Source organism: Babylonia areolata, chromosome 12 (assembly GCF_041734735.1).
Source record: "Babylonia areolata isolate BAREFJ2019XMU chromosome 12, ASM4173473v1, whole genome shotgun sequence".
Taxonomy (NCBI): Eukaryota; Metazoa; Mollusca; class Gastropoda; order Neogastropoda; family Buccinidae; genus Babylonia; species Babylonia areolata.
The window spans coordinates 22,864,046-22,878,513 of record NC_134887.1 but is presented as its reverse complement, the minus strand read 5'-3'; the positions used below and the strand labels follow the sequence as shown (position 1 = coordinate 22,878,513).

The 14,468-nt window shown below is 44.7% G+C and overlaps 1 protein-coding gene across 12 annotated transcripts in view; it reads left to right on the top strand.

Moving 5' to 3' along the window:
* Window positions 1-14,468, top strand: part of LOC143288455 (neurofibromin-like) — a 278,699-nt gene that overhangs the window by 86,080 nt on the left and 178,151 nt on the right. For 8 of the 12 annotated variants that reach the window (XM_076596958.1, XM_076596964.1, XM_076596959.1 and 5 more), the window contains 3 exons: window positions 7,730-7,901; window positions 8,949-9,100; window positions 10,803-10,875. In XM_076596958.1, the coding sequence (XP_076453073.1) occupies window positions 7,730-7,901; window positions 8,949-9,100; window positions 10,803-10,875 (397 nt within the window). The remainder of the gene's footprint in view (window positions 1-7,729; window positions 7,902-8,948; window positions 9,101-10,802; window positions 10,876-14,468) is intronic. The other 4 variants (XM_076596968.1, XM_076596963.1, XM_076596966.1 and 1 more) reach the window with 1 other exon arrangement.

Here is a 14,468-nt window from a genome sequence, read left to right as displayed (position 1 = left end):
CTCTCTTCAGCACCAAAATAAACGACATCGTTCAGAAGGGATCGGACAGCTCGCTGTTTATGGACGATTTCGCCCTGTATGCAACTGGCAGCACGTATGCCAGCATCCAGCGACGGCTTCAGCTATGCGTGGACAAAACTCAGTTTTGGTGTCATATACTGTACCATGTCAAACTGATGCAAACTAGGCCTATGGTTTGCTCTGTTTGGCCAAATTTCGCGCGGCTAACAGTGAAAAGACGCCCCTCTTAGTCTGGCCCGCTCTTAGCCAATCAAACGCCTCTAACAGCTATAAGCGCTGAATCATTCCTTTGGCCAAGGCTCTCCATGCCATCTTGTCAGGTTTTCTGTTGGGCAGAGGAGAATGGTTTCACCTTTTCGTCCTCTAAAACTGAGTGTATTCATTTTCATAACTCTCGCCAGTTCTATCCGGAACCTGAAATCCACCATCCCGGCGGTCAGGGAAGCCAAATTTTTAGGGGTCGTTTTTGATCAGAAGCTGAACTTCCTCGGCCATATCAAACAGCTGAAAATATCTTGTCAAAAAGCCCTGAACATCATCCGAGTTGTGGCACACACGGACTGGGGTGCTGATAAGAGAACTCTCTTGCACCTCTACAGAGCCCTGGTCCAGTCCAAACTGGATTACGGAAGTGTAGTATACAAACCCTGCTTACGACGTATTCAACAACCCCTTCAACAAGAAATTTAAAGACAAACCCAAACTGCATCCCTCCTCTTGGTCTCCGCATTCAGCCACACATAGAAAATGCTGATCTGGATGTTGGTGGCATCTCAGACTTCACCAAGTTCCCAGGACAGCCCTCCGTGGACCTTTAGAACACCTGAGGTCCGATTCGATCTGGCCTCATACCGCAAAGACTCCACCAGTTCACTGCCCTACAGAACTTACTTTTCAGAACTCTGCCACAAATTTCCCACTTTCCAAAGAATCTGCACTGAAGGTTCCAAGTCAGAGGACGGAGTCGCTGCATCTGCCTTTCTTGACCAGCCCTCAACGGAACACATCCTGTCTGACAGCTCAGTGCACACTGCGGAACTGACCGCACTGGTTCTGGCGGTAAAAATGGTTCTCTCTTCGAAACAAAAGAGATTCATGATCTTTTCCGACTCCTTGTCAGCCCTGGAGGCGATCGCCTGTAGGAATCTCACTTATCCCAGACTGCTGGAATTCTACGAAGCTTTTACTCTCGTAACGAAGAAAGGATACGAGGTTGTGTTGGCCTGGGTTCCTGGACCTGTTGGCATTCGTGGTAATGAAAGGGCAGACCAGCTGGCCAAGAACGCTGTAAAAAAAGAATTATCCAGATCCTTTGTACCATACACAGACATGAAGCAGAAGGTGAACACTTATGTTAAGGATCTTTGGCAAGAGGAGTGGAACACCCAGACTGACAACAAGCTATTCCAGATCCGTCCGGACCTAAAAGAGACCCTCCCTTCAGGGGTGAAGAACAGAAAGGAGGAGTCTGTGCTGTGCAGACTGCATGCGTGGCACACTTTTTTTTACTCATTCTTACTTGTTGAAGGGGGAAGAGCCCCGTCGATGTATTCCCTGTGATAAGCATCTCACCGTGAAACACATGCTCCTTGACTGTTGGGATCTGCATGACGTTAGACACAGACATTACAGGGCGGTTTCTTTGAAGACCTTGTTTCGTGATGTCCCTCCGTGGGCGCTGATGGACTTCTTGAAAGAAGTGAACATTTTTAATCAGATTTGAAGGTTTTAAACTATGGAAGTTTTTTAAACTTTGAGTGGAAAGTTTGAAGTGGTGACTCATTTTAATTGTTTGTTTTTTACCCTTGGAGTAGGTATTAATGTGGCAATAGCCTTGAGATAGCCTTAGTGGTCAGTGAGGCTCTAAGCACCATAATTTCATTTCACTGTTAGGGGTGCTGCTTCCATCCCTCCTCCAGGCAGGGAGTTCCTCTCTTCCCTGGGCGCTTTTTCCCCGGGCAAGTTTCTTAAAGATTCCTCCAAGGGCGGGGTGTGGTCCTTGTACACACAGGACCACCCTGCCTACAGGGAAGCGGAGCCCTCCGCGCAGGACAGGATGTTGGTCTCACAGCGCACCACCTTCCCCACTTCAGCTACAGCTACTCTTATCTTTTAAAATGTTAGCAGAGTGGAACAGATTGGCCCGCCGCTGCCTCCTCGAGGTTTCCACGGCTTATACCTTCTTCGACGCGTTCCTCCACAGGGCCACTGAGCTGTGGGAACAGCGTCCGGTTAATCAGGACACGGGGTCTCCTTCATCTGTCCTGCCGGGCCTCTTCACCGACCAGAGGTTAAACACTTTTGGCAATAGGGTAGCATCTGGTCTCACAGCAGCTGCAGACACAGCTACCAGCCTTCACTTCAGTACTGTGCTAGCGCGGCGGGATGCTGTTCTCCACCTCTCTAACATTCCAGTAGAGGAGAGGGCTGCCCTGCGGTCCACCCCAGTACAGCAGCACTCCCTCTTCGGCCAGTATGCGCCCATTTTGTCAGCCACAGGGCAGAGACAAACAGGGAGGTGGTCTCATATTTAACCCACACCTCCCAGGGGCGCCAGGGTTCTAGCCATTGAAGAGACCTGCCACCAGGGCCCCTCTATATACCATACCACCTAAGTCGAAGCGGCGTGCGCAGAATCAGTGGCAGAGGAATAAACCACCTCATGTCCTCAGTGGCATGCTCTAGGACTCAACGACTGGATTGTGGCGGTGCTAGAGTCAGGGTACATGCTGCCTTGGGTGGAGGACCGCCCCCCTCTAAGATCTACTCCTCCTCCATATGTGCCCAGCTCGGCGGAGCAGGAGAGCATCTTAGAGAGAGACATCTCACCTACTCCTCCTAGGGGCGATATCTCAACTCGCGGACCCGGGCCCCAGTTTTTACGGCCGGTTGTTCGTGATTCCAAAGGTCTCGGGAGGGTGGAGACCAGTCTTGGACTTGCCCCCCCCTCAACAAATTCCTCCCCAAAATCAAATTCAAGATGGACACACAGGCACAGATTCAGGAGACCATTCAACAGGGCGATTGGGCTACCTCTATCGATCTGAAAGATGCTTATTTTCATATCCTCATCCATCCGGCGTCCCGTCAGTACCTGAGGTTCGTGTGGAGGGACAAGGTGTTCCAGTTCTTGGCCCTCCCATTTGGTCTGTCCCTTGCCCCTTTCCTGTTTACGAAGGTGGTGCGGGAATTGGTGTCCATCGTCCGGTCAGAATCCATTCGTCTCTGTGTGTACCTGGATGACGGGCTTATCCTGGCCCAGTCGCAGGCCCTGTGCCAGTCATACGGCCAGACTTTTAGACCTTTGCTCCCAACTGGGCTTCCTCACGAACCAGAAATGCGATCTGTCCCCAAGTCAGTCCTTCGACTTCTTAGGGATGAGATTCGACACGCGGTCCATGATAGTCTCTCCGACGCCAGATCGCTGGGACCGTCTGGCAGGCCTCCTCAGCCCACGGCAGTTTATGCCTTGCACTTTAGTTCCAAGCAGGCGGCATTTACTTATCCAAAGACGAAAAACTGAAGTAACGAAACATCTTCAGGCTCTGGTAACTCCAGACCCAAGGAATAACCCACAGCCGCAGAACAGAAAAACGACTTGCACAGAGTAAAGCCATGCATAGCGCGCTGTAGAATGGGACCAGCTAGATAATACGCTGCCTGCCACTGACCTTGCCACAGGCCACCTGCTGAGAAGGGGCTTGAGAAGAGAAGGAAAGAGGGAATAGTCAGCTACAGTACTGTTAGTTGTGGCATCCCGGCCATGTGTTAGTTCTCACACTCACACAACGGTGCCAGTGTGATGTGTCTGCGAATATTTGCATTCACATGAGGGAATCTCTCTCTCTCTATATATATATATATTTTTTTTTTTTACACACACACACACACACACACACAAGCAAAACACAATACATATATACACATGTATACATATACATAATTATATACACATACATTTATATACATACCAGTACATTATATATCGGTATCAGAATAAGTGCATGATCCTCATAAGACAAATTAACTTTGGTGAAGTATGTGATACATCATAGAGATAAAAAGCATGACAGCAAACCAAACCCAATCATACATCCCCTTCCTACTGTTTAACACACACACACGCACACGCGCGCACGCACACACACCTTTTATATTTGTATCACCCCACGCCCCTCCCAACACACATGACTATATTCCTGTTCATTGTGCAAGCTGAAATTTGCCACTTTTTTTTTTTTTTTTTTTAAGGGAGGGAGAGGTGAGTGTAATTTTTTTTTAACAGGTTCCAAAAAGTGACATGCAGAAATATGGAAAACATGAGTGAAAATGAATGACAAAGCACTAATGCACATTGGTACAAAACAAAAACGAACAAAAAAAGTTAGAGAGAAGGAGCGCGCGTGCGCTCGCGCATGCACACACACACACGCACACACACACACACACACACACACACACACACAGATGGAGGGCCCGGAGGGAGGGAGAGAGAAAGAGATAGACAGACAGACAGACAGAGAGAGAAGAATGTAATATTCACACATTAACACACACAAAAATACATTTGAGGCGCTTGTAGCATGCTTTGTATGTGGAATGCTTGTAACATGCATTTGGAATTATTATTATACCATTTACTTTATAAAGAAATAATGTTGTGCGTGTTGCATGCCGTAGACATGAAGTGCTTGTAACATGCATATATTTACACACACACACACACACACGAACAGGAGGCATATGCACATGAAATGACAATAGACCACACAAACACACACACACACACACACACACACACACACACAAAACACATGGATGCATGCATTATTGTACTCACCAAATGGAGCCATTTTATGATGTTGATTATGTAGTTACTCCACTGACATATCACAATGTTAAAAAAAAACTCACTGACTACTGGCTCTCAGATAGTCTCAGCACCATACATGTTCCTAACAACTACTTCAGCATATCAGGTATAGACTTCTGAACTCACTGCTGCTCAAAATATAAATGTTTCATCCACCCAGCGCCTGTGTTCCTTGTGATCTATAACCTGTGTTTAAAGCTTTGTTTTAATCTGCTTTAATTCCACCTTCCTCCTGTTACAACCCAACACCTGCCTACACATTATTTCCAAATGTTATATATGGCAATGTGTTATACTGTAACTTACAATATTAAAAAGCTTAATTTTGGAATATTTTTATATCTGCAAGCATATCATACCATATACAAAAAGTTCATAAGGATGCATATCTTCAGATTAAACAAACTGTTTATTTGCACTCCACCACCTCCAACACGCACACACCTCCAACACGCACGCGCGCGCGCACACACACACACACACACACACACACACACACACACACGTGCGCGCTCGCAAACATGATGTAAAAAAGCAATTGTTGCTTATTCAATTTACCATCAAGAAATAAAATCTTGACTTTACACACGCATACACATACACTCACACACACACACACACACACTCACACTTGAGCTAATCAACACTGCTATGAAAAGTACTACATGTATACGACTTTGACTACTGCTTCCACAACCACCACAATTGCAACTACACCTAATGCTGCTGCTATTACTGTTGCTATGTTTCTTAACTCTTTTTAGTTTTCTAAATATCAAATGTGACTTTCTTCTGCGACGCTGCTAACTAGAATGATTATACACATAAGTCACCACCAGTTCACTGCAATGACTCAGCTTCCTGGCACAGTGCCAGTGTGTAGCATCTATCTGACCTGCCTCACAAAGACCTTAAATCGTTAGTTATTGAGTTAATTATAATTAAGTCACTCACATACGCGTTTCAGACACCAGCTTTTGTCAGGCGAAAGACAACACCAGGAACTAGAATCGTCCCTATTTTTTTTTCCACAAAAAAACTGATGCACACTTTTTATAGATCCACAAACACAGGCAATCCAACGCATGACCGCACAGCCAAAAGACTGAAATAGTCAGGGAAAGTTGTGACCTAGATACAGTGCGCCGCATGCAGTGCACTCTGTGGCTGAACGGGTTATGCAGGAGGCCATGTGCATGATATAAAGAAGCCAGGACTAAATGTGCGATTTCGGAAGAGGGTGAACTGCCATGAGCCACTTGCGCCGTTCCTCCCAAGCAACAGTGCGGACACTTTCTTCCTTCCTGGGCATGATGGAGTCCATGGCACCTCTCATTCCCCTGTACAGGGTTCTCAAGTGCCCTCTTCAGAGGGCACTGAGGCTACGGTGGTCCCAGAACACTCAACCATGGGATACCCAGATATGTCTGGGCGAGTGGTTCCTCGAGGTGACATCAGAGTGGCTAACCACCCCTCTTCAGACACAGGGGGTGCCCATCGCCCCACCTACTCTTCAGGTGGCACTTTTCACAGACTCCTCCTCCCTGGACTGGGGAGCCCACATGGTCTCACTCCATGCAGCAGGGACTTGGTCTCTGGAGGAGCGCCTATGCCATATCAATGTTCTGGAACTAGAGGCAGTTCACAGGGCTCTCCTACACTTCATGGGGGAGGCCACTGGCAAGACCACGGAAAATATGACGGTCGCATGTTACGTGAACAAATGGGGGGAGCGCACTCGGCAGACCTCTCCCTGCGGACCAAGGCTCTCCTCCGTTGGTGCCACAGCAAGGGCATTGCACTTTCAGCGAGACACATAGCAGGAAAAGCCAACATCTTGGCAGATGCTCTCAGCAGGTCCAAGAGTGTCATCCACACAGAGCGGACCCTGGACAAGGACACCCTTCAGGGGGTGTGGGAACGGTGGTTTCGGCCGATGGTTGATCTCTTTGCCACAAAGTTCAGCAAGAGACTTCCCACTTATGTCTGAGAAAATCCCTTCATCAACTTCTACCTCAGGGATTTCCATATGACCAGGGCTGACGGTTCCAAGGGGATTTCCTTTGTCACGGCTAACACTGCCGTCTCGGTTACAAGGGCGCCCCATACGAACCAGTAGGCGTTGCCCTCCTCCATTTGCTTTAAATTCTGCATCAGTTTGACATGGTACAGTATATGACACCAAAAGGAGGAGTTTGTATTATACTCCATGTTTGGTGATACATATACTTACCATGTCAAACTCGAATGCCCACCTGTCCGTCCCCGCGTCTCTGCCGTGGTTCTCTTGGGGCGTTTTTCTGTTGGCCATGGAATGATTCAGCGCTTATAGCTTTTAGAGGCGTTTGATTGGCGAAGAGCGGACCGGGCAAGACGGGTCGTCTTTTCACTGTTAGCCGCACGAAATTTGGCCAAACAGAGCAAACCGATAGGCCTAGTTTGCATCAGTTTGACATGGTAAGCATATGTATCACCAAAACATTGGGTATAATACAAACTCCTCCTTTTAGTTGTTGTTTTTCTTAATCAGTTGTTTAGATTTTTTAAGTCAAGTGTGTGTTTCGTGGAGTACTGCTGTTACTTGGATATTGATGTTGCAGACAATTCTGTTGATGACTCTGTGTGTGTATTTTATTACTGACTTATGACAACAATTTCTTATAGTGACGTTTGACTGTTCTACCCAGGAAGCATGCATCATGACAGTGCACTGCCACTCTTTCTTTCTTTATAAATGTAAGGTTTCCTTGTTTAGTTGTATGTCAGTATGTTTACCTGTAAAAGTGAAATGTCTTCAGTCTGTCACAGAGTGATGGTGATACCTTTCCTGTGCAGGTTCATCGGCAACTTGCTGAAGTTGCTGGTATTCCAGAACGAGAAGTTTGGGGCACAGATCCAGAAGCATGTGAAGGAGTTGGTGGGCCATGAGTTGAACCCCGCCCTCTACCCAAGCCTCTTTGACCAGATCAAAGTCTGTGTGGACAAGTTCTTTGATGCCACTGGACAGGTGAGAGAGATCCTGTCTGTCAATGGCTTTTGTTGTTGTTGTTTTTGTTTGCATTTCCTTTGCTGCCTTCTCAGTGTGTCTATTACTTCCTTATCTTGGGTGAAAGTTGTTCCAGAACAACAATTAGAATTCAGGGCTGGGAAACTTTTTGGAAGCCATTTTAGGACTGGCAGTGTAGAGTTCAGGACTGCATGTTCTGTCTGTGTAAATGTTAATTAATCGATTTTGATATAGATAGGACAGTGTGCATTATTAAAATATCAAAACTTTTCTTATGATTTATGAGCATCGTAGTGTTAGTTGATTATATTAAGAACCCAAGAAGTTTGCTGTTGCATATTTGTTTGATGTGCGACTAACTCCTATTGCCATTTGACCTCTCTTGCTGTATGTGAAGGAAACACCTTAAAGCGCGCGCATTTTCACAGTGGGCTTTGTTGTGAAGAATAGAGAATAGTTATGGAAGAAGAGAATAGTCTGGTTATGGAAGAAGAGAATAGTCTGGTTATGGAAGAAGAGGATGGCACAGTGTTTTATCATCTCATGCAACAAGATAAATGAACATGGCATGTTCCCTGACTAATCTACACTCTTGTATCATGGAGTCTGTTTATAGTGTCAGTTCAGTTTGCTTTCTTATCCAGGCTCCATTATCATGTCTGGGTGTGTGTGTGTGTGTGTGTGTGTGAGAATTTGTTTTTTCAAGAGTGTTTTTTTATATAATTATTATTATACCAATTGTACATTTAGCCTTTTTTTCGTTCTACCATACGATGTCTTCCCTTAGTTTCGCTTCCACACTGTTCTTTAATGACATGTTGTTTTCATTGAAATATTTTGGTATTGTAAAGAACATTCTGTTTCTGTTCTGAAAGGCTGATATATGATCTTTCTGCTATGAATATTAACCCAGTTTGTGTGTTTTTTTGTCCCTGGAATAGTGTAGGTGCATGCTGCTGTTGTACCACTGTGGTGTTGCTGGGTGTTGTCTGGTGAACACAGCACCTCTCAGGGCCCTTCATTAACTGGGTGTTGTGACGTGGTCAGTTCGATTTCCAGGTGATTGTGCAAGACCAGAACACACTGCTGATAGAGAATGTGATCTTCATCATGAAGAACATCCTGGAGATGAAGCTGGACCAGCCCTGTGAGTACCTGGGGGCCACCAGTATCGAGTCCCTCATGCTGGCCATCGTCAGGTATGTCCTGTGCACAGCACACACTGGGCCTTTCTTCTCGTCTTCACTTTGTACACTTTCTGTGTGAATAATGGTGTTTATATTGTGTTAAAAATCCTGTTAACAGTACAAATCAAAGCCCTAAATCCTGTACTCAGTAGAAATCAAAGCCTTAAAAAAAAAAAAAAAATCCTGTTAACAGTACAAATCAAGGTCTGAAAAAAAATCCACCTGTTAACAATACAAATCAGGGCCTTAAAAATCCTGTTAACAGTACAAATCAAGGCCGTCAATAAAAAAAAAAAAAAAAAATAAATAAATAAATAAAATTATTAAAAAAAAAAAAAATCCTTTTAACAGTGCAAATCAAGGCCCTAAATCCTGTGCTCAGTTGAAATCAAGGCCCTAAATCCTGTGCTCAGTTGAAATCAAGGCCCTAAATCCTGTGCTCAGTTGAAATCAAGGCCCTAAATCCTGTGCTCAGTAGAAATCAAGGCCTTAAAAAAGATCCTGTTAACAGTACAAATCAAGGCCCTAAATCATGTAAGCAGGACAAATCAAGGCCCTAAATCCTGTACTCAATACAAATCAAGGCCCTAAATCCTGTAAGAAGGAAGGTGGCAGAATGGTTAAGACACATATATGCCAGTACAGTGTCCATGAAGGTCTGGGTTTGATTCCCGGTCTCCCCCTTCTTCTAAGTTTGACTGAAAAATCAAACTGAGCGTTGAGTCATTCGGATAAGATGACAAACCGAGGTCCCATTTGCAGCATACACTTGGAGCACTGAAAAAGAACCCACGGCAATGTGTTGTCCTTGGGCAAAATTATGTAGAAGAAATCCACTCTGAAGGGTACACAGATATATATATACATGCATGTACTCGAGGCCTAAGCACGTTGGTTTATGCAGCTGGTCAGGCATATGCCAAACAGATGTGGTGCAGCACATATGAATTTGCCTGAGTGAGTGACGCCTTCTTGAGAAACTAAAACTGAAACCTATAAGCAGTATAAATCAAGGCCCAAAATACTGTACACAGTACAAATCAAGGACTTAAATCCTTTAAACAGCACAAATCCATGCCCCAAATACTGTTAGGAGTACAAATCAAGGCCCTGAATCTTGTAAGCAATACAAATCAAGGCCCTCAATCCTGTAAGCAGTTCAAATTATGGCCCAAAGTCCTGTACACAGTACAAATCAAAGTGGACAGTGTATATCAAAGTGCTGAATTTCTTGCTGTATAAGCATACGGTATTTTGTATTTGTATTTGTATTTCTTTTTATCACAACAGATTTCTCTGTGTGAAATTCGGGCTGCTCTCCCCAGGGAGAGCGCGTCGCTATACTACAGCACCACCCTTTTTTTTTTCTTTTTTTTTTCCTGCGTGCTGTTTTATTTGTTTTTCCTATCGATCATGTGTTCTAAATCATAGTCATGTTTTTGTATTGTTTATGTGTAATTTACTAAAGAATTGTTGCTCTTTGGATTGTTATAACAATTTCTGTAATTGAGGAGAAGAAAAAGGCTCTTCAGATTGGTTTAATTGTGAAGGAACACTTAAAGCAAGCACAGAAAATGTGTACGAGCTTAAAGTGTCTCATTAGAGAAGAGAAATGGAATGTTTCAAATGCATGTCATTGAATGTCTTCTGTATGTGACTGATGTTTGAATTGCTTGTAGTGACTGTACTACAGACTGGGTGTGATGTGCTTCAGGTATGTGAGGCACTTGGATTCTTCCATGCACGCGATCCAGATCAAGACCAAGTTGTGCCAGCTGGTGGAGGCTGTGAGTCTTCATTTAGGGATCTTGGTTGTTTTTTTAAATTTTTGTTTTGTTTTTGTTGGGTTTTTTTTGGGGGGGGCAAGTGTGGGGGGGGGGGGGGGGGTGCCCATCATCTGCACCATTTTCAGTCACATTACTCCCACACATCTCATTCAAAGTTTTTCACACATGGCCACACCAGGATTCATCCATCACAGTCCAAGTGTTCGCAGTCTACGGGGAATTATTGTCATATTGATGATAGGTTGCAAAAAGGCCACTCACCAGAGGAAACCCTGCACCGCTGCTGAGTCACTTTGGTGATGTTCAGTGGTGCCTGATCTGATCTAACATACATGGGACACCACCTACTAAGCCCCCTACTGACAACATAGTTGCAGATCCAGACTCAGTGAACATCCACTCCAGAGTGGAAACAGCCACTGCGTCCCTCCAACGACAGTCCCCCATGAATCTGCCAAAGACTTGATAGGACTCCCCCCAAGTAGAGGGGGAATGAAACTGAGGTCACTGTGAGAGCAGGGCTGTTTTTTTTTTTCTTCTATAATGATAATGAATGAGGATAACAATTACGACAATGCTTCAGTGAAGGTACATTTTAGGTTTGGGACTATGTAATAAGGCTGTATTCTGCACTTCCTTTCACAATGATAACCTGGTGTAACCAGGCCTGAGAGATACAAATATTTGCAGTGTTGTTCACAAAACATACCCAAAGAAGCATCCGTAAATTGGATGATACTCTGATGTGTGGTTCCAGTCTTCCCATTTGAGTCTGTAGCACACTCAACTCTGGGTTGGAGCAGACTGCAGGCAAAAAACCCCACCTCTTCTTTTCTGCTGGAAATTGAACCTTCATCCTCCCAGTCGTCAGTCTGCAGTGCTAACCTCTTTACCAGTGCAGCCTGATAGATCTTATTGTTTTCATTGTGTTTTAACTCACTCCGGACGAATAGTTTCTCCCTTGCTTTCCCTTGCAGATGACCCATTTGTTTGGGTTAGGAAAAAAATCACAAAAAATACAAAACACAAAGTAATTGAATGAAACTCCCTGTACTTGACCCACTGACCCCTCTCCTCATGCCGTGTGTAGGCCCACCCTCCTCCGTCTCTTGACTGCTCTCAGAAGCTGAGTCACTGTCATTTCCTTCTTTTTGGTAGCTTTCTTCACAGCAGATACTTTATTCAACATCCTCATCATCCCAGTCAGTGTCAGAACCTTCAGTTTGAAGCATTTCAATCATTTCAGCAGCAGTAAAACGCCGCTGTAGTGATCTGGTTTGCTTCAAAAATGTCCACTTCACGGCTGTGCCACTTAACTTCCAGCAGAGCTGCTTAGTTCCAGAGTTCAGTGAGCGGTCAGGAGCACTGCTGCTGACCTAGATTCCACTGGGATGGGAGGGGGAGGAAAGGGGAGCACGCGCAGGCCTCTTTGTGCCTATGTTTTCAGCAGAGAAAGATGTATTATTTAAGTGATTTTCATTTCATCATATTCGTACACAGTCATTTTTGTTTGCTGTCATTTTTGTGTACATGATCCCAGTGAATGTGAACTTCAAGTGTGTCATGTGATTTACCAGGTACTGTCCTCGTTTTTGTGTTACATCCAGTTATTTGACCTAAGTGTGTGTGTGTGAGTGCTGACAAAAATGGAATCTGGTGCCGTAGCAGCAGCTTTGCTGACTGGACAACACACCTTCAGTGAACACTTGAGACGCTTGGATTGTATGTCGTGTGTGTGGTGAGCGGGTTCTCGGAAGAGATAAAGCTAAGGGGTTGAATGCAAGACTTTGTGCCAAGTATGCTTCTGAACTGTTTCGTTTTTTCAGTCTAGATGTTTCGAATGATGAAGAGGGCAAACATCCCACATGCATTTGTATCAAGTGCTACAAAAAACTGATAAAAATGAAACATACTCTTGGAAATTCTCAGTTCAAAGCTGCAAATGAAAATGTTGCGCTTGACATTGACAGAATGTCAAAAATCTGGACAACTTTCAATCCAGATCTATCTTTGGGTCAGTGCACAACATGCTCCTTTCATCACTCAAAAAGTCAACCTGGTCGTCCAAAAACAAAGACGATCAGCACCCGTAAAAAAATGCACGGATGAAAGTTTTGATCCGTCTGACCTCTGCTTAGATACAGACGACAGTGTGTCAACGTCATTTTGTCAGTCCACATCAACACCAGTAAAAAAAAAACAAGAACACTGTGCACAAACACGGGGAACAAGGGGGGGGGGGGGGGGAGACAACACACGCAGTCGTCAGTTCACTCAAAGTATTAGGGATGCAGTCACAAGATGACAAACTACATGTCATCATGCAAGAGCACATGATTATTGTTTCCCCCATGCTTCAGCAAGTCGTACCCCAAGCAGGAGAATCACGGCACAAATAAAAAAAATAAAGAATAAAGAAATTTTCAGCCCTGTTTTTTTCTCCACCCTGAATCCCTCCCTCCCACACACACACATTGTAAGAAAAAAAAAAGAAAAGAAAAAATGTTTGAGTTCAGTGTCACACTTCAACTGAGTGGATTACCAACTGCAAACAAAGATTCATACGGATTTATAAGTTAAGGTAGGAATGTATTTTATTATTTAGAACTTACAAATGCATGTCAGCACGTTACATTGTGATTGTTTACTAAAAGCATGGTATCGTCAAGGTGTATCTTTTAGAATGACGAAATGCATGTCGCAAGCAAAGGCGCACACACTGACACACAAAACATCTAGTCGGCGTAAATTTCTCTCTCTCCCTCTCTCTGTGCGTCTCTCTCTCTCTCTCTCTCTCTGTGCCTCTCCCTCTCTCTCTCTCTGTGCCTCTCCCCTTTCTCTCTCTGTACACGTGCCTCTGTTTCTCAGTATGTCTGTCCCTGCATATGTGTCTGTCTGTCTGTCTCTCTTCCCGTGGCTGGCAGCAGTTCTCAGTGGAGCTGACCGTTAAATACTGACACTAAATCCGGGGCGTCCGCCACCTCTAGGTAACAGTATCGGCTATATTTTACTTCCAGTTCTATTGTGGGGACACGCATGTATATTATAAGTTTTATCTTGAACTAAAATGGTATACACACACAACACGGAGTTGAATTTGAACTACATTTCGTGTGTGTTCCTCTGTTCCACGGCTGCTCAGCCGAGCACAGAATCCGGCTCTTTAGTTGGCCGAGCAGCGTCTAGCGTCTTGGGTCAAAATTTTTTTAATGCCAGACTTTCCCACCACACTCTGCACTGACCGGCACATTCGCCGCGGTATTTCTGGCCCCGCGCGCCAAACTGGGACACTGCCTTCTTTGTTTCACTCGGCCCCGCAGCCCCCGCCCCACTTTTCCCACCTTCTCACAGCATCCACACATTTCCTGCAGCGATTACAGAAAGTTGAATTATTGCTATTCCTGGTTGTATTGTTGGAGTGCAGTTTGATTTGATTTACACAATTTCATTATTTTATCAACATCATTGTTTCTCTCTTTTTTTTTTTTTTTTTTTTTTTTTTTTTTTTTTTTTTTTTACCTTAAAAATCTTCGTCTTTCTCGTGGAATGAAGGGCACGGCAGTGCCATAAGCCAACAGACACTCACCCCGCTC